This window comes from Salmo trutta, chromosome 12 (genome assembly GCF_901001165.1).
Source record: "Salmo trutta chromosome 12, fSalTru1.1, whole genome shotgun sequence".
Taxonomy (NCBI): domain Eukaryota; kingdom Metazoa; phylum Chordata; class Actinopteri; order Salmoniformes; family Salmonidae; genus Salmo; species Salmo trutta.
Genome location: NC_042968.1, coordinates 6,461,696 through 6,481,928, shown reverse-complemented (window position 1 = coordinate 6,481,928; position 20,233 = coordinate 6,461,696). Strand labels below are relative to the sequence as shown.

General features: G+C 41.9%; 1 protein-coding gene across 4 annotated transcripts in view; it reads left to right on the top strand.

Moving 5' to 3' along the window:
* Nucleotides 1–4,888, top strand: part of LOC115202834 (USP6 N-terminal-like protein) — a 34,219-nt gene extending 29,331 nt beyond the window's left edge. For all 4 annotated transcript variants that reach the window (XM_029766897.1, XM_029766895.1, XM_029766898.1 and 1 more), the window contains 7 exons: nt 953–1,001; nt 1,223–1,343; nt 1,595–1,689; nt 2,416–2,481; nt 3,288–3,387; nt 3,578–3,730; nt 4,050–4,888. In XM_029766897.1, the coding sequence (XP_029622757.1) occupies nt 953–1,001; nt 1,223–1,343; nt 1,595–1,689; nt 2,416–2,481; nt 3,288–3,387; nt 3,578–3,730; nt 4,050–4,822 (1,357 nt within the window). In that variant the 3' untranslated portion in view covers nt 4,823–4,888. The remainder of the gene's footprint in view (nt 1–952; nt 1,002–1,222; nt 1,344–1,594; nt 1,690–2,415; nt 2,482–3,287; nt 3,388–3,577; nt 3,731–4,049) is intronic.
* The last annotated feature ends 15,345 nt before the right edge of the window (nt 4,889–20,233 follow it).

Here is a 20,233-nt window from a genome sequence, read left to right as displayed (position 1 = left end):
TCATGGAAAGTAGTGAAATTAACCAAATTTCTATTTAGCGAAATAATCCAAAACACAAACGGATTAATAGTCTCAATTGCTTTACTGACAATAATGCAATATTAAAATAACTCGGATGTTCCAATCTACAAATGTTTGATATATAACATTAGTTACAGAGGGTAGTCGTTGAAAGTCCAGCATAGATGAACAGCCGACATGTTGATGACGCAATTTAGCTACTCTAAAAGGTCAAAGGTAATGCAGTAGCATGGGAGTGCGCAGTCTTCTCAAATGTAAAATGTATGTGTTCTCCACACTCTCGTCCTAATAAGAACCTACTCGAGAATTCCCTCGAAGAACTCACTCAGAGCATGGGAGTATGCATGTTGAGAAACACCCACAGACACGCAGTCTAATTAGAAATGTAATGTTATTTATTCATCATCATTCCGAACAAATAAAATGAAATGTTATTTGTCACGGGCTTCATAAACAACAGGTGTAGACTAACAGCGAAATGCTTACTTACGGGCCCTTCTCAACAAACAAAGATTAAAAATATTATATAAAGTAATTATAACACAAGGAACAAATACACAACTTAGTAAATAGACAGCTATGAAAAATATAGATGAATGACTGCATTAGTAAATAGTATGGTCTGCAGCTTATCATGAAATATTCTAACTCAGGCGAGCAAAAACTTGGGACTTAGCATTGGAGATCGTGCACCAGCTGTTGTTAACAAAGAGACACACCCCTCCCCCTCATCTTTTCAGTTAGTTTATTTCAATCACGAAGCTCATCTGCCTTTACTGTGGTGCAGGAAAATTCTCAGCAACAAAAGAGTGATCAAATTCAGATCCTACATATGTACAGTATATAAAGGGAAAGTTGCCTGAACCATGGCAATTACCCTTCTCTGTCTCTGAATGACTGACCTCCCTTTCTCCTCTCTGCGTCTACACAGACAGCAGTCTTTATTTCATGTCCTGTCTGCCTATTCAGTCTACAACACGGTGAGTTTGTTTTAGTCTTCCCTCAGTCATAAATAATGTCAATATTTACGGAATGTTTGCCTTTGGATTCAGCCCAATGTTCAGCAATTAACTGCTTTGTAACACTAAAACTAGTGGCAACTGAGCTGCCTCCAACTTTAAAGAGACGAAACCTACATCAGGACAAATGTAGCCTGGTGATCAATGTGACATTGTTTGACCTCTAACCTCTGACCCTATAGGAGGTGAGCTACTGCCAGGGCATGAGCCAGGTTGCTGCCTTGCTGCTGATGTACATGAACGAGGAAGACGCCTTCTGGGCTCTGTCACAGCTACTGACCAATCAGAAGCATGCCATGCACGGTGAGCTGACCAATAAGATATGCCGTAAACATTGATTCAACCAATCAGATATGTCATGCATGGTGGTCCGACCAATCAATAATAGGAATCAGCTACATTACCAGTGGAATAATATATGAATATGTAATAAAGATATGGAATTACAGTTATTGACTAGTAAGTACATTCTGTTATGGAGTTCTAGCCACAAGATGTACTTGTGTGTTTACACAAGTTAATAAAGCAGTCTAATCATACACTTTCCCTCTAAGGTTTCTTTATTCCTGGGTTTCCCAAGCTGCAGCGCTTCCAGGCGCACCACGATCAAATTCTCTCCAAACTCATCCCCAAACTGAAGAAACATCTGGTTAGATCAGTTTTTTACATTTTTTATTAACCCATCAACTACCCCCCCTCTTCGGAGGACACATATCTTGTTTGTTTTTTACAGCTTTTCTGCTACATATACATACATACATACATTTTACATACACATTTTTCATACATTATTTGACATAGATCACTGTTTAGGTTGCCTTCACACACACAACCACATACATGCATACACACACACATTTACATTTTAGTCATTTAGCAGACACTCTTATCCGGAGCGACTTACAGTAGTGAATGCATACATTTCATACATTTTTCCCCCCCCCCCCGTACTGGTCCCCCATGGGAATCGAACCCACAACCCTGGCGTTGCAAACACCATGCTCTACCAACTGAGCCACACACACACACACACACACACACACACACACACACACACACACACACACACACACACACACACACACACACACACACACACACACACACACACACACACACACACACACACACACACACACACACACACACACACACACACACACGTTACGTAATGGCATTATGTTTCATAATAGTGAGGTTATTACAGTAATTGCATATAGTTACATTGAAATGCGTGCTACTGTGTAGAACTGACCATCGTTCTTTCTACCCGTCTTCCATCTCTATCTCCTCTCTCCCTCTTTTTCTCTTTCTTCCTCCATCCCCTCTCTCTTTTTCTCTCTCCCTCCATCCCGCTCTCCTTCTGTCTCTCTAGGACAGGGAACAGATGTCCTGTGGGATCTACAGCACTAAATGGTTCCTGCAGTGTTTCATTGACAGGGTGAGAGAAAGTGTGTTTTAAAGGACCGTTGCCATTTTTAGCCGATTTTAAATAATTCTTCGTTTTTATTGGCCCGTGACAACTAAGAAATCTTCTCCTTAAAGGTACAATCTGGGATCTGGGATTGCCGACAAACGATTGGCATATTATAACTTTTAGCAGAGGAGAAAGTAGTCAAAGAATTGATGTTGTGAGCCCCGTATTCACCAACAATAATAACTTAAAATAGCAGAATTGCAATTGTATTCATGGACGTTCATTCATTTCACATGATTACAACTCTAAGCAGGATGAACTTACAAAGTAAAACTTATTTCAGCATTTATTAGCGTTGTTAACTGCGTATAAAGGGAACATCGAGGCTTAATAACTACTCAGTGTGTCCTCGACTCTGTTCATACACACAATCCTATGGCTTTGGTGGTTTGGAGAGAGACATGCTGCTGTCAGCGCTTCTCAGTCCCGCTGGGGCCCACCACAGAGATGGGCCTATGGGCTGTGGGTTAGGAGGGACGCCACCAATCCCCCCTCACTACCACTGGACTGGAGGCAGGAGGGGAGGGAGAGAGAGGGAGGGAGAGAAAGAGAAAGACAAACAAAGACTTAGCCTATTAATCAATGATTATGTCATGGATCGATAATGGTAATTTTGGGGATGATAAACCTATGAGTTTACAGATAGGAAAACAATCTTATTAATGTATAGTATGTGAACTCATGACTTGTGGTATTTTTGGACCGCTGATTTTAAGAATAGTTTTACCGCTTTGTGAATGGGAAATTATATTTTTCCCCTCTCCTCATAGACCCCGTTCACCCTGACTCTACGTCTGTGGGACATCTACATTCTGGAAGGAGAGACAATTCTTACCGCCATGTCCTACACAATCCTTCGAATATTTAAGAGTAAGGAGTGCATCTACCTTTAACAAGTAGCCTTTTAGCTACTTTAGCCTATTAGCTATTAGCTACTCATTACATAACCCTTTGGTAATACAATATTGCTCTCAGCTATGCATATTGTGTCTCTGTTAGAGCTGCTATAATTCCAATGATGTTGACTCCTGTCCTGTTTGCTGTATCTGTGTGTCATCAGAACGTCTCCTGAAGATGAATCTGGAGGACCTGAGAGAGTTCCTTCAGGACAAGATCGGCCTGTCTTTCCTCTACAGCGATGATGTCATCATCGATCAGCTGCAGGCCTCCATGGCGGAACTACGGAAGATGAAGCTGGACCTTCCACCCGCAGGTAACACACTGCTTAGCTGATTTATGTGCTGTTTGACAAGGATAACAATTTTAAATCAGTAGAAAATGCAGAGGCCAAATATCTCACGAGGGCTTGTGAATGAGCTCTCCCTTGTGGAAAGAAATTAGGTAATATAATGACCATTTGATGCTGGTTAGTTAGTTGTGCGGTATTTTTGAAAGAGGGTACCCATAATTACCATTTAATGTTTAAGCATAAACCAGATAAACACTTACTTTCCAACTGAAACAGAACTGTAAAGCAAAGCATAGTTCCTATAATTTACCTCAGTTTTAATGTTTCTGTGTTTTATTTCTAGCCAAGCCAGAGGAACTGCCACAGAAGGCCCTGGGTTTGGAGCTACCTGTTCTGCTCACCCCTCTCAAGCCCCCCAGGGGAGTCACCCATGACCCAGGTACCAAACGACCAGGAGCAGGGGGTCTGGGTCTCCACATCATCACCCACCAGCCAGACGTCATCTCCCAAGACAACAGCCCCTCTAAGGAAGAAAGGAAGGACAAGGAAGCTCTAAATAGGGAGGAAGAGGAAGATGAGGAAGTCCCTCTTCCATCTCCAGACCCTATTCTCGTCCACACCATCCAAGCTCAAGTGACCCCCGATGGGCCTCCCCAGGCTGGGGCTGGGCCACCACCTTATGAGCCACCAGGGGGCAATGAGCACAATGTTATAGGACAGCCTGCCATTCTTATGCCACTCCACAAAGAAAAAAGTGTTCAGAGATCCTCTGGTCCAGTGGCTTTACCAGAGACACAGGCCGTAGTTCAACAGGGTACAAACACACCTCCACAAATCCCCATGGAGGAGCTGACCCTGACTGCCCCAGTTGCCCCGTCATCCCTTAGCCCTCCACAGCCACCCTGCAGGGTCCCCCGGACTCAGTCAGCACCCTTAGCCCAGGCTTCCCAGCGGCCTATGGGCTTTGCCCAGAGTGAGAGCCATTCGGTGGGGGTGGAGGAGAGCGCGGAGGATGGGTACCTGGCCAGGCTTCTGGAGCAGGCCTTGGCTCTGCCTAAACACAGGGCCCAGACAGGAGACAAAGGAGAGCCAGGAGACCCAGAAGGGCCAGTTTGATTCTAGAGCATTGCAAAGCATTCTAAGTTCCCCCCTGTTGTCTACAAACCAGACATTGCAGAAAAATGGTGTTATGTTGTAGGAGAAGCTGCCATAGTGGAGTTCCAAGGGACAGTGCCACATTCTCTCCCATCATAGTGAAATCATTACAGCTTACTTAATTTGAGTAGTTTTGTAATATTTTAACAATGGACATTATGTTTGCTTAGATAGCCTCTGTAAAATATTTGCTAATATAGTCTTATTTTAGTATCGTTTTGTTTTTGTGGGTGGACACCTGCTCGTCGAACATCTCATTCCAAAATCATGGGCATTAAATAAATTTGGAGTTGGTCCCCCCTTTGCTGCTGAAACAGCCTCCACTCTTCTGGGAAGGCTTTCTAATACATTCAGCCATAAGAGCACTGATGTTTGGCGGTTTTGCCTGGCTCGCAGTCAGCGTTCCAATTCATCCCAAAGGTGTTTGATGGGGTTGAGGTCAGGGCTCTGTGCAGGTCAGTCAAATTCTTCCACACTGATCTTGACAAACCATTTCTGTGTGGACCTCACTTTGTTCACAGGGTTATTGTCATGCTGAAACAGGAAAGGGTCTCCCCCAAACTGTTGCCACAAAGTTGGAAGCACAGAATCATCTAGAATGGCATCATATGCTGTAGTGTTAAGATTTCCCTTCACTGCAACTAAGGGGCCTAGCCCAAACCATGAAAAACAGCCCCAGACCATTTATCCTCCTCCACCAAACTTTACAGTTGGCACTATGCATTTGGGCAGGTAGTGTTCTCCTGGCATCCGCCAAACCCAGATTCGTCCGTCGGACTGCCAGATGGTGAAGCGTGATTCATCACTCAAGAGAATGCATTTCATCTGCTCCAGAGTCCAATGGTGGCAAGTTTTACACCACTCCAGCCAACGCTTGGCATTGTGCATGGTGATTTTAGGCTTGTGTGCAGCTGCTCGGCCATGGAAACCCATTTCATGAAGCTCCAGATGAACAGTTCTTGTGCTGATGTTGCTTCCAGAGGCAGTTTGGAACTCGGTAGTGAGTGTTGCAACCGAGGACAGAAGATTTTTACGTGCTATACACTTCAGCACTTGGCAGTCCTGTTCTGTGAGCTTGTCTGGCCTACCACATCGCGACTGAGACGTTGTTGTTCATAGATGTTTCCACTTCACAATAACAGCACTTACAGTTGACTGGGGCAGCTCTAGCAGGGCAGAAATTTGATGAACAGACTTGTTGGAAAGGTGGCATCCTATGACGGTGCCACATTTAAAGTCACTGAGCTCTTCAATACGGGCCATTCTACTGCCATTGTTTGTCTATGGAGATTGCATGGCTGTGTGCTCAAATGTATACACCTGTCAGCAACGGGTAAGTCTGAAATAGCCAAATCCACAAAGATGAAGGGGTGTCCACATACTTTTGGGTATTTAGTGTATCTTTGCTTCTAGAGCAAATGCCTTAATTTAATCTGTACCATCAGTGCTGCAATTAGAATCATGCTGGCTTGATAACAGGAGATGTATTGTAAATGTAAAGTGAAGTGTCATAGAAAAGGTTATTACAAAACAGAAAGGACAGCAATTGCTCATGTTTTCAAATGGCGAAACCTGACACACTGGGCGAGTTCGTTTTGCATGGCCAGGTGCCCCGGGTGGGCAGAGTTTGCACACTTTCTATTGGTCCTTAAGTGAAATCTCCATCCTCCCGGGGCACGGGGCCATGCAAAACAAACTGGCCCAATGTGTGCAAGGTACTTCATAATAAAGAGTGAGCTGGCTCACTGATCATTTGGATTGTAAACAACAACAACAGTAAGGGCGGGATTCAATATGAGCACGCATTGTCAGCAATGCAGGTTTCGCAGGGACCACATTCACGGTAAATGCTGCATATGTCAGCTCAGTCTGAAATGAACTTTAAATGGTGCATTGTCCAAATCCGCGACAGGATTGAATCCCAGCTTGACATTAGTATACCAGGTGTTCAGAACTTCACAAGGCTGCAAGGGGCCGCATTTCTTAGTCCGTTAATTGAGGTCACTTGAGGCCAAATGCTTGATATTTTAGGTGTAGGCCTAGTGTAGATGGATTTTGTACTGGTCATCCACAACAACAACAAAAACAAGCATAGGCGAAGGCAATTGGTGCTATGTGTGACTTGGGCTTAGATTTGTCATTTAGCAAAAATAATTCATATTTAAATCTAATTTTCTATTTTTGTAATGTTTAAGCTTAAAACGAAAACATGTTTTGTGTTTTCTTGGCTTATCATTGAGCTAGCAAAAATGTATTTTCAGAATATTGGATCTTTGCTGTAATATATTATAAAGATTATTTGTATTTGTAAGAAGAGCAATGTGTTGATATTTTGTACTCATTGTGTTGTAGAAGAAACACACTGAAGTTTTAAATACTGGCTATAGAGATGCTGTAGTAGTAAATAGCCTAATTATGATGTTGAAGTAGCCCTTAACATTTTTCAAAATGGTTAGTGGTAGATTGTACTGTAGCACCATGTGATTTTCTTACTTTACTGACATCTAGTGGACAATTTGCATATAGCATTTAATTTGTCCACTGGTTGGTTAAATGAAGACAAAGTTTACTTAGGTTCCCTCAATTCATCACAAGCCAAAATATTATAATCATCAATCATAAGCGTGTTGTTAAATAAATTGACCGAGGTGCTACACTGCAGAAGCCCAGTATTTATTTACCTGCATAGGTCTACAGCAATTTCAATGGTAATGTTTTGCACTTTGCTATTTATCCACAGAAAAACTGGCTAAGGAAGAAAGGTTTTGTATGAATTCATAGTACCCCTGGTTGGGAACCTCTTTTTTTAGTAGAAGATTATTAACACAGTTTTAGAACACCTATTCATTCAAGTGTTTTTTTAATTTGAACTATGTTACACATTTTAGAATGATATTGAAGACATCAAAACTATGAAATAACACATATGGAATAATGTAGTAACCAAACAAGTGTTAAACAAATATATTTTCTTTTTGAGATTCTTCAAATAGCCACCCTTTGTCTTGATGACAGCTTTGCACACGCTTGGCATTCTCTCAACCAGCTTCATGAGGTAGTCACCTGGAATGCATTTCAATTAACAGGTGTGCCTTTTTAAAGTTAATTTGTGGAATTCCTTTCCTTCTTAATGCATTTGATCCAGTTAGTTGTGTTGTGACAAGGTAGGGGGGTATACAGAAGATAGCCCTATTTGGTAAAAGACCAAGTCCATATTTTGACAAGAACAGCTCAAATAAGCAAAGAGGAACGACAGTCCATCATTACTTTAAGACATGAAGGTCAGTCAATACGGAAAATTTCAAGAACTTTGAAAGTTTCTTCAAGTGCAGTCGCAAAAACCATCAAGCGCTATGATGAAACTGGCTCTCATGAGGACCGCCACAGGAGAGGAAGACCCAGAGTTACCACTGCTGCGGAGGATAAGTTCATTAGAGTTACCAGCCTCAGAAATTGCAGCCCAAATAAATGCTTCAAAGTTCAAGTAACAGACACATCTCAACATCAACTTTCAGAGGAGACTGCTTGAATCAGGCCTTCATGGTTGAAATGCTGCAAAGAAACCACTAATGATCATTAGACTGGTGGAAATTTGTCCTTTGGTCTGGAGTCCAGATTGGAGATTTTTGGTTCCAACTGCTATGTGTTTATGTTTGACTGATGCCTTTAGTGAAAGGTCTAATGCTTTAATATTAATAATTTCTGCCCTCTGAATTCATATTTGTTATACAAACAGGCCCTTTTAATTTTGTCTGGCTTGCCGTTCCAAGTAAAATTGAATATTTTTTGTTCATATAATTTAAAAAGCAGGTCACTCGGTGTCGGCAAAACCGTAAGCAAATAGGTAAACTGTGATATGACTAAAGAGTTAATCAGGGTGATTTTTCCACAAATAGACAGGTATTTTCCTTTCCATGGTAGCAAGATCTTATCTATTTTTGCTAACTTTCTATAAAAATGTAATTTCTTTCTTTTGGAATTTGTTTACCGAGTATGTACACATATCCGCCATTTAATTGGTAAACTACATGATAATGTAAAATTAGCATTTTTTTGTGATCCAATACGTAATATAGTAAGTACACTTATTATAATTTGGTTTTAATCCAGAGAGGAGAGCAAAAGTATCTAGATCCTCTATGAGGCCGTGGTGGGATTCTAATTGTGGCTTTAAAAGAAAACATGAATCATCAGCGTACAATGACACCTTAGTTTTTAAGCCACGGTATTCTAATCCCTTAATATTATTGTTTGATCTAATTTGTGGGTCAGAAGTGGGTCAGAAGTTCACATACACCCAATTAGTATTTGGTAGCTTTGCCTTTACATTTTTTTACTTGGGTCAAATGTTTTGGGTAGCCTTCCACAAGCTTCCCACAATAAGTTGGGTGAATTTTGCTTAGATAGATGATGCTGCCACCCCCATGCTTCACGGTTGGGATGGTGTTCTTCGGCTTGCAAGACACCCCCCTTTTCCTCCAAACATAATGATGGTCATTATGGCCAAACAGTTCTATATTTGTTTCAACAGACCAGAGGCCATTTCTCCAAAAAGTACGATCTTTGTCCCCATGTGCAGTTGCAAACCGTAGTCTGGCTTTTTTATGGTGGTTTTGGAGCAGTGGCTCCTTCCTTGCTGAGCGGCCTTTCAGGTTATGTCGATATAGGACTCGTTTTACTGTGGACACTGTGCCACACTGGCAACCCCCAAAACTCATCATGTGTCATCAGTGACTCTACACACAGTCTCATTCTCACCACCAGCCCAAAGTCTGCTCTGAGAAATGTATGTATATATTTGTGTGTATTGTGTATGTTAAGATAACTTTTCACGTACAGTTGAAGTTGGAAGTTTACATCCCCTAAGCCAAATACATTTAAACTCAGTTTTTCACAATTCCTGACATTTAATCCTATTAAAAAATCCCTGTCTCAGGTCAGTTAGGATCACCACTTTATTTTAAGAATGTGAAATGTCATAATAATAGTAGAGAGAATGATTTATTTCAGCTTTTATTTGGTAGCATTGCCTTTAAATTGTTTAACCTGGGTCAAACGTTTCGGCTAGCCTTCCACAAGCTTTCCACAATAAGTTGTGTGAATTTTGGCCCATTCCTCCTGACAGAGCTGGTGTAACTGAGTCAGGTTTGTAGGCCTCCTTGCTCGCACACGCTTTTTCAGTTCTGCCCACACATTTTCTATAGGATTGAGGTCAGGGCTTTGTGATGGCCACTCCAATACCTTGACTTTGTTGTCCTGAAGCCATTTTTCCACAACTTTGTAAGTATGCTTGGGGTCATTGTCCATTTGGAAGACCCATTTGCGACCAAGCTTTAACTTCCTGACTGATGACTTGAGATGTTGCTTTAATATATCCACATAATTTTCCTCCTCATGATGCCATCTATTATGTGAAATGCACCAGCCCCTCCTGAGGCAAAGCACCCCCACAACATGATGCTGCCACCCCCGTGCTTCACGGTTGGGATGGTGTTCTTCGGCTTGCAAGGCTCCCCCTTTTTCCTCCAAACATAACAATGGTCATTATGGCCAAACAGTTATATTTTTGTTTCAACAGACCAGAGGCCATATCTCCAAAAAGTACGATCTCTGCCCCCATGTGCAGCTGCAAACCGTAGTTTGGCTTTTTTATGGTGGTTTTGGAGCAGTGGCTCCTTGCTTGCTGAGCGGCCTTTCAGGTTATGTTGATATAGGACTCGTTTTACTGTGGATATAGACACTTTTGGACCTGTTTCCTCCAGCATCTTCAGAAGGTCCTTTGCTGTTGTTCTGGGATTGATTTGCACCTTTCGCACCAAAGTACGTTCATCTCTAGGAGACTGAATGTGTCTCCTTCCTGAGCGGTATGACAGCTGCGTGGTCCCATGGTGTTTATACTTGTGCACTATTGTTTGTACATATGAACGTGGTACCTTTAGGCGTTTGGAAATTGTTCCCAAGGATGATCCAGACTTGTGGAGGTCTACAATTTATTTTCTGAGGTGTTGGCTGATTTCTTTTGATTTCCCATGATGTCAAGCAGAGGCACTGAGTTTGAAGGTAGGCCTTGAAATACATCCCCAGGTACACCTCCAATTGACTCAAATGATGTCAATTAGCCTATCAGAACCTTCTAAAGCCATGACATAATTTTCTGGAATTTTCCAAGCTTTTTAAAGGCACAGTCAACTTAGTGTATGTAAACTTCTGAACCACTGGAATTGTGATACAATGATTTAGAAATGAAATAATCTGTCTGTAAACCATTGTTGGAAAAATGACTTGTGTCATGCACAAAGTAGATGTCCTAACCGACTTGCCAAAACTATAGTTTGTTAACAAGAAATGTGTGGAGTGGTTGAAAAACTGTTTGTGTTTTGATAATTGCGTTGTTGGCTCCATAACCTATTAGTTCATATGCCTTGCCACAGTGACATAGAGGCCTAAGGCTGAGACAATAAGAACACAACCACACCTTTGTTTCATCACAAAACTGGAAAGCATATTGCATGTAACAAACAGTTGTGTATGGAGTAAAACATTTTAAAAAATCTTTAGGAATGTAGAGAAGTAAAAGTAGTGAAAAATATAAATAGTAAAGTACAGATACCCCAAAAATCTACTTAAGTAGTACTTTAAAGTATTTTTAACTAAGTACTTTACACCACTGGTTACATAAACTACGACATGGTCAATCAAGTTAACATTTCCATAATTTTCAGACTACTAAACCACTATTGATTTAGAACACTGTGGAGTTACCAAAAGTAGCAAAGAAAATAGGAGCTGCCTCCACTATTCCAGAACCATTTCATCTTCAACATTTCAACATCATTAAATCACCTATGCTTAGTCTAAAAGATTCCAAAAACAATTTAGTCCAATCAACGTAAACTAAATATAATTTGGCTGTCCATGGTACTGATTTGTGTGTGTGTGTGTGTGTGCGTAAGTAGAAAAAACATGTTGACTCACCCTACTTGTAGAGAAACGCCAATGCCATCCGCCTCTCTTTCATGATGCCGAAACCGTCATACAGTACACGCTTTTAGTTTTTGTTGTTCTGGGCTACCTGGCTGAAATGCTTGCTCGCTAGTGAATCAAAATAGGTCCCCAAGTGTCAGACATATGCAATACAACACAGGCTCTCCTCAGGGATGTGTTTTGTCCCCACTCCTGTACATCTTGTACACTCATAGTTGTACTAGTTCCCATCCTGACAGACAGACACCTCGTTAAGTTTGCTGATGACACTGCCTTGATCAGCCTGTTGCATGATGACAAAGAACATCATGGCCCGGTCCTAGATGACTTTGTAGAGTGGTGTGAGGAATCACACTTGGTCCTCAATACCAAGAAGACTAAAGAGATATGCATAGACTTCAGGAAGTATACACCTACCTCTGCAACATCTATCAGAGGTCAGAAAATAGAGATTGTAGAGGAATGCAAATACCCGGGTGTCGTCTTGGACAATAAGCTTCAGTGGAGTAAATGTACAGACCTGATCTACAAAAATAGCCAACAGAGACAGTACTTTCTCAAAAAGCTGGGAACTTTTAATGTAGACTGTACTATACTTAATCTGTTTTACAAATATTTCATTGAGAGTATTTTAACTTTTTGTATTGTTTGTTGGTTTGGCAATGCCACTCACTGTCAACCAGAGAAATATTCTGAGAAGGATTATCACCACAGCAAGCAAGGTACTTGGAGTCCAACAGACAGGCCTGGATGAGATCTTTAAGGTCAGGGCCCTCCACAAGGTACTTGGAGTCCAACAGACAGGCCTGGATGAGATCTTTAAGGTCAGGGCCCTCCCCAAGGTACTTGGAGTCCAACAGACAGGCCTGGATGAGATCTTTAAGGTCAGGGCCCTCCCCAAGGTACTTGGAGTCAAACAGACAGGCCTGGATGAGATCTTTAAGGTCAGGGCCCTCCGCAAGGCTCATGAAATCATTTTAGACCCAAGCCACCCCCTATACCCGGACTTTGAACCACTCCCTGCTGGGCGCAGGTATAGGGCACCCCTCAGCATGAAAAACAGAACTAGACAGTCATTTGTTCCAGGTGTGATATCCCTCCTAAATAGCTCGGGCTAATGTTCCTATCAACTCAGTAAGGCCAGCAGGCTAGTCTTTCGTTCTTTAAAAAAAACCCAATTTTAAACGCCACTTTAAACGTGTACGTGACACTGCAACAAAATTTCCCCATGGGGAAAATAAAGTCAGTAAGTAAGTAAGTAAGAAGTACCTCCTCATGTGCATTTTACCAGTAAGCCTATGGTCTCATGAGTCTTCTCAAGTACCCCCTGTGGATAGGTTTTATTTATTTATATATATATATTTATTTAACCTTTATTTAACTAGGCAAGTTAAGAACAAATTCTTATTTACAATGTCGGCCTACCCCGGCCAAACCCAGACGACACTGGGCCAATTGTGTGCCGCCCTGTGGGACTCCCAATTACGGCCCTATGTGATACAGCCTGGATAGCTACCCCCAGGGGTCCTAGTACCCATGGTTGGGAACCACTACTGTAAACACTACATACACGGCTAGAGGCCCACATTCCTCTCTCATACTGGGAAATGGGTTTATGGCTCTCTGGGCTGTGCTAAAGCTTGAAAGAACTGTTAATAAAACACAAAATGGGTGTTGATTATTGCTTTTATGGGAGAAAGAGTCAGGTTTAATGTTACTGTGAAGATGACATTGGTAGGTTGGCAGGTGCTTTTACTACAGTCATGAACAGGTCTAGGAGAGGATGGAGGGAACTGGATGTCTCGTATTCTCTCTTTCTGTCTCTGTCTCTCTATTCCTCCCTCCCTCACATTCCTTTCTCTGAGTCCCCCTCTCAATTTTAGATACATCCAACCTACACTTAATATGATCAAATGACCATGACAAATGATAGTGCCTAACCCATAAACTTTGTGACAGTAAATCCAACACAGTAGATTCTCACTGTGAAACTAGAGAAAATGCTTCCTCTCACAAGAGAGTCCCGTTCTCAGCGCACTCTCTTCTCTGCGCTATCCACACACACAGCTTGATATCTCATCATCATCCTCCTCCTCTCAGATCTCTGTAACAGCAGGCTCGTACCGCCTCTGCACCATAGCATTTGATGTATCATCTTGTATGCCTCATTGTCTTCCAGAGTAGTGGTTATTCCATTATAGTTTTTACTACTCTCTTTGAATACGGTCCTGGTTTGTGTTAACTGGGAAGCTACGTCATCAGTCCACAGTGTGAAGAGAAAGTCAAATGCTAGTGTTTCACGCACACAGCCTCTGTTTTGGGAGGGGAAAATGTTGTTTTTGCCTAATGCGGAAAACGGTTTTCGACTTCCTAGTTATTAATAATGCCTCATTGCCTTACAGAGTGCAGCGCATCCATTTATACATTCACACACGGCTTCTCTTTTGGGCAGGATTAAACATATATTTTCGAGTAATCTGGAAACCCGGTCACTGGTTTGTATTGAATAGGGCTCAGGATGTCTGGACCCTGTGTGTCTGTGGATATGGACGATGTTGTCCTATATTATACTTTATCAAGCTGGGTTTCCCGGATTAGTCAAAAATATAAATGTTTTTGCCAAAACAGAGACAATGTGTGAAACACCAGCAGTCTCTTAGTTGCACACCGTTGACTCATTAGGAGTTTGTCTCAATGATGTGGAATAACTTTACTGTTAATACAAACCAGACAGACAGAGACGACACAGGCTTTTGGCCTAATAAAGGCAGAGGGTTATTTAGACGCAATGCGAGGAGGTTAGAGGTCAGACGACCTCTGCGCAACCAGGAAGTTGCCATGCACCTGTAGGCAGCGACCTCTGAAATTGGGGTCATTATGTACAGTTGGTTCATAAAAATCCGATCACATTTAGCCCTACTGTTATATGATTGATTACAAGCCCATCATGTTGCCTACTGTCTGTGACACAATTGAAACACCCTTACGGTGCTTTTGTAAGGCAAATGGATATAAAGTCACTATGTATGGTGTTTGTTGAGAAAGACACAATGTGTGATTGATGTGTAAATGTAATGTATTGTAATTTCAGTTGATCTGTTAATCAAGGAGCCTCTATTAAACATTGATTAACAATCTTCCAGTGATTCATTTATTTGAAGACATTTGCTTCCCCCTTTGGATGTCAGGAAATGTAATTCACACAGATGTCTCACTCTGAGAGATCGCAACAAATACTTAAGCCTGGAAAACTGCCTTGTTGGAAAATCATCTGTTTTCTAGTTTGATGAACACAGATGGAGATGTTATTTAATAGCGGTTTCAGTCCAGGCCTGTTTGGTCCATGGGTCTCTCCATGGGGGAGAAGCTTTGTTTTGGCACAGACACTTCCTTCACCTGTCAGCTCTGGTACTGACTCATCCCTGATCCGAAGGACCCTAGATGTCAGATGTCAACACCAAGACAGGACATGCAGACTGACCCCTGTGTCCATTTCCGACAGGTTCCTTCCGTTCAACGCTAACTCGCACTTTAACTCTCACTCTTACTCTAACTCTCACTCTCTCTCTCTCCCTTTGTCCTCTGCCTTTTTCTCTTGTTCTACCCTCTCACTTATTAAATATTAAAGAATTAAAGTTTTTTTCCACTTTGAGCTAATGAATTTTGAGAAATGTGCAGGAAATCTGGTTAGTCATGCACTTGTGTCAAAAGGGGGTCTCAGTAAAGTTTGGGTTGCATATGTGTATCTCAGGGTAGGATTGGTCCCTATTTCTCCCATCTGTCCATACTGCTGTTTTAGTCTGACCAAACAGTCATGGCATTATGCCCTGCCACAGAAAGGACGTTGTGTGTCACAGAAAGGTGACTGTGCCTCTGTTTTCATACACACACACACACACACACACACACACACACACACACACACACACACACACACACACACACACACACACACACACACACACACACACACACACACACACACACACACACACACACAGGAATAGGGGGGTAAAGGAAATAACTTAATCATACATGATTAGGGAAGCAAGCATGGCTTGTGTTCACACACACACAGTTGCCATAACCTTGTGGAGTTAGCATACACAGGTAGGGTTTGTGCTTAGTACCCTATAAAGACTGGCCTCTTGTTGAGGAATGAATGGACTATCTGAACAAATACTTGTTCAGACGGCACACATTACTTTTCTTTCGTAAGAATGTAGCTAGGGGTATTCAATGTAAGTTATCTAAAATGGCTTCCACAACCAAGAAAATATTTATTTCAAACCAAGATAAGTCTTTTTTAAAACACCTAGACTAAGTCAGTTGGATTGAGACCCATTGGGAGTTACAGACTGTTTATCTTTGGGAGTGGCTTATGCTTAAATTGTGAATCGAACAATTCATTTTTGGTGTGATTTACAATTGCTACAAATAGTCCCATTCTAAATATTGGATTTCTTTCATCCAAATGAAAGCCTCCAGTTTTGTTAGTAGTTACACTGTCACTTTTATCTACAGTTGAAGTCGGAAGTCCACTTAGGTTGGAGTCATTAAAAGTTGTTTTTCAACCACTCCACAAATTTCTTGTTAACAAACTAGAGTTTTGGCAAGTCGGTTAGGACATCTACTTTGTGCATGACACAAGTCATTTTTCCAACAATGGTTTACAGACAGATTATTTCATTTCTAAATCATTGTATCACAATTCCAGTGGTTCAGAAGTTTACATACACTAAGTTGACTGTGACATATCTCTTTAGTCTTCTTGGTATTGAGGACCAAGTGTGATTCCTCACACCACTCTACAAAGTCATCTAGGACCGGGCCATGATGTTCTTTGTCATCATGCAACAGGCTGATCAAGGCAGTGTCATCAGCAAACTTAACGAGGTGTCTGTCTGTCAGGATGGGAACTAGTACAACTATGAGTGTACAAGATGTACAGGAGTGGGGACAAAACACATCCCTGAGGAGAGCCTGTGTTGTATTGCATATGTCTGACACTTGGGGACCTATTTTGATTCACTAGCGAGCAAGCATTTCAGCCAGGTAGCCCAGAACAACAAAAACTAAAAGCGTGTACTGTATGACGGTTTCGGCATCATGAAAGAGAGGCGGATGGCATTGGCGTTTCTCTACAAGTAGGGTGAGTCAACATGTTTTTTCTACTTACGCACACACACACACACACACAAATCAGTACCATGGACAGCCAAATTATATTTAGTTTACGTTGATTGGACTAAATTGTTTTTGGAATCTTTTAGACTAAGCATAGGTGATTTAATGATGTTGAAATGTTGAAGATGAAATGGTTCTGGAATAGTGGAGGCAGCTCCTATTTTCTTTGCTACTTTTGGTAACTCCACAGTGTTCTAAATCAATAGTGGTTTAGTAGTCTGAAAATTATGGAAATGTTAACTTGATTGACCATGTCGTAGTTTATGTAACCAGTGGTGTAAAGTACTTAGTTAAAAATACTTTAAAGTACTACTTAAGTAGATTTTTGGGGTATCTGTACTTTACTATTTATATTTTTCACTACTTTTACTTCTCTACATTCCTAAAGATTTTTTAAAATGTTTTACTCCATACACAACTGTTTGTTACATGCAATATGCTTTCCAGTTTTGTGATGAAACAAAGGTGTGGTTGTGTTCTTATTGTCTCAGCCTTAGGCCTCTATGTCACTGTGGCAAGGCATATGAACTAATAGGTTATGGAGCCAACAACGCAATTATCAAAACACAAACAGTTTTTCAACCACTCCACACATTTCTTGTTAACAAACTATAGTTTTGGCAAGTCGGTTAGGACATCTACTTTGTGCATGACACAAGTCATTTTTCCAACAATGGTTTACAGACAGATTATTTCATTTCTAAATCATTGTATCACAATTCCAGTGGTTCAGAAGTTTACATACACTAAGTTGACTGTGCCTTTAAAAAGCTTGGAAAATTCCAGAAAATTATGTCATGGCTTTAGAAGGTTCTGATAGGCTAATTGACATCATTTGAGTCAATTGGAGGTGTACCTGGGGATGTATTTCAAGGCCTACCTTCAAACTCAGTGCCTCTGCTTGACATCATGGGAAATCAAAAGAAATCAGCCAACACCTCAGAAAATAAATTGTAGACCTCCACAAGTCTGGATCATCCTTGGGAACAATTTCCAAACGCCTAAAGGTACCACGTTCATATGTACAAACAATAGTGCACAAGTATAAACACCATGGGACCACGCAGCTGTCATACCGCTCAGGAAGGAGACACATTCAGTCTCCTAGAGATGAACGTACTTTGGTGCGAAAGGTGCAAATCAATCCCAGAACAACAGCAAAGGACCTTCTGAAGATGCTGGAGGAAACAGGTCCAAAAGTGTCTATATCCACAGTAAAACGAGTCCTATATCAACATAACCTGAAAGGCCGCTCAGCAAGCAAGGAGCCACTGCTCCAAAACCACCATAAAAAAGCCAAACTACGGTTTGCAGCTGCACATGGGGGCAGAGATCGTACTTTTTGGAGATATGGCCTCTGGTCTGTTGAAACAAAAATATAACTGTTTGGCCATAATGACCATTGTTATGTTTGGAGGAAAAAGGGGGAGCCTTGCAAGCCGAAGAACACCATCCCAACCGTGAAGCACGGGGGTGGCAGCATCATGTTGTGGGGGTGCTTTGCCTCAGGAGGGGCTGGTGCATTTCACATAATAGATGGCATCATGAGGAGGAAAATTATGTGGATATATTAAAGCAACATCTCAAGTCATCAGTCAGGAAGTTAAAGCTTGGTCGCAAATGGGTCTTCCAAATGGACAATGACCCCAAGCATACTTACAAAGTTGTGGAAAAATGGCTTCAGGACAACAAAGTCAAGGTATTGGAGTGGCCATCACAAAGCCCTGACCTCAATCCTATAGAAAATGTGTGGGCAGAACTGAAAAAGCGTGTGCGAGCAAGGAGGCCTACAAACCTGACTCAGTTACACCAGCTCTGTCAGGAGGAATGGGCCAAAATTCACACAACTTATTGTGGAAAGCTTGTGGAAGGCTAGCCGAAACGTTTGACCCAGGTTAAACAATTTAAAGGCAATGCTACCAAATAAAAGCTGAAATAAATCATTCTCTCTACTATTATTATGACATTTCACATTCTTAAAATAAAGTGGTGATCCTAACTGACCTGAGACAGGGATTTTTTAATAGGATTAAATGTCAGGAATTGTGAAAAACTGAGTTTAAATGTATTTGGCTTAGGGGATGTAAACTTCCAACTTCAACTGTACGTGAAAAGTTATCTTAACATACACAATACACACAAATATATACATACATTTCTCAGAGCAGACTTTGGGCTGGTGGTGAGAATGAGACTGTGTGTAGAGTCACTGATGACACATGATGAGTTTTGGGGGTTGCCAGTGTGGACCGGGGTTTGAGGGAAGATGGGTGGGGTGTGACTGTGTAATTGTCTGTCTGTCTGTCTGTCTGTCTGTCTGTCTGTCTGTCTGTCTGTCTGTCTGTCTGTCTGTCTGTCTGTCTGTGTCTGTCTGTCTGTCTGTCTGTCTGTCTGTCTGTCTGTCTGTCTGTCTGTGTCTGTCTGTCTGTCTGTCTGTCTGTCTGTCTGTCTGTCTGTCTGGCTGGCTGGCTGGCTGGCTGGCTGGCTGGCTGGCTGGCTGGCTGGCTGGCTGGCTGGCTGGCTGGCTAGCCCTATGGGCCCTAGTCAAAAGTATTGCACTATAAAGTGTCACACCCTGATCTGTTTCACCTGTCTTTGTGATTGTCTCCAACCCCCTCCAGGTGTCGCCCATCTTCCCCATTATCCTCTGTGTATTTATACCTGTGTTCTCTGTTTGTCTGTTGCCAGTTCGTCTTGTTTGTCAAGCCCACCAGCGTTTTTGTGTCAGCTCCTGCTTTTCCCCAGTCTCTCTTTTCTCGTCCTCCTGGTTTTTGACTCTTGCCTGTCCTGATCCTGTACCCACCTGCCTGACTACTCTGCCTGACCCTGAGCCCGCCTGTCATTGTGTACCTTTGCCCCTGTTGTTGTAATAAACATTGTTACTTCGACACGGTCTACATCTGGGTCTTACCTTGATACCTGATAATAATATGAATAAGGGGCCATTTGGGACACATCCTTAGTCATCCAACATCAGTACATCATACACAGCCCTCTCCCACACTCATATAAATAGCTGAGTAAGACTGGTGGCTTGGGGGAGGGAACTTTGCATTCTATGCCTGTAAGAGAGCAGAGCAATCCTGGCTTGGATTTTGGCTTTTGGTGCCTTTTCCATTGTGTAGAAGACGAGGGAGTCAGCAAATACCCATCTCACACAATGTGTGTGTGTGTGAGTCTGTGCGCGCGTGTGTGTGGGAG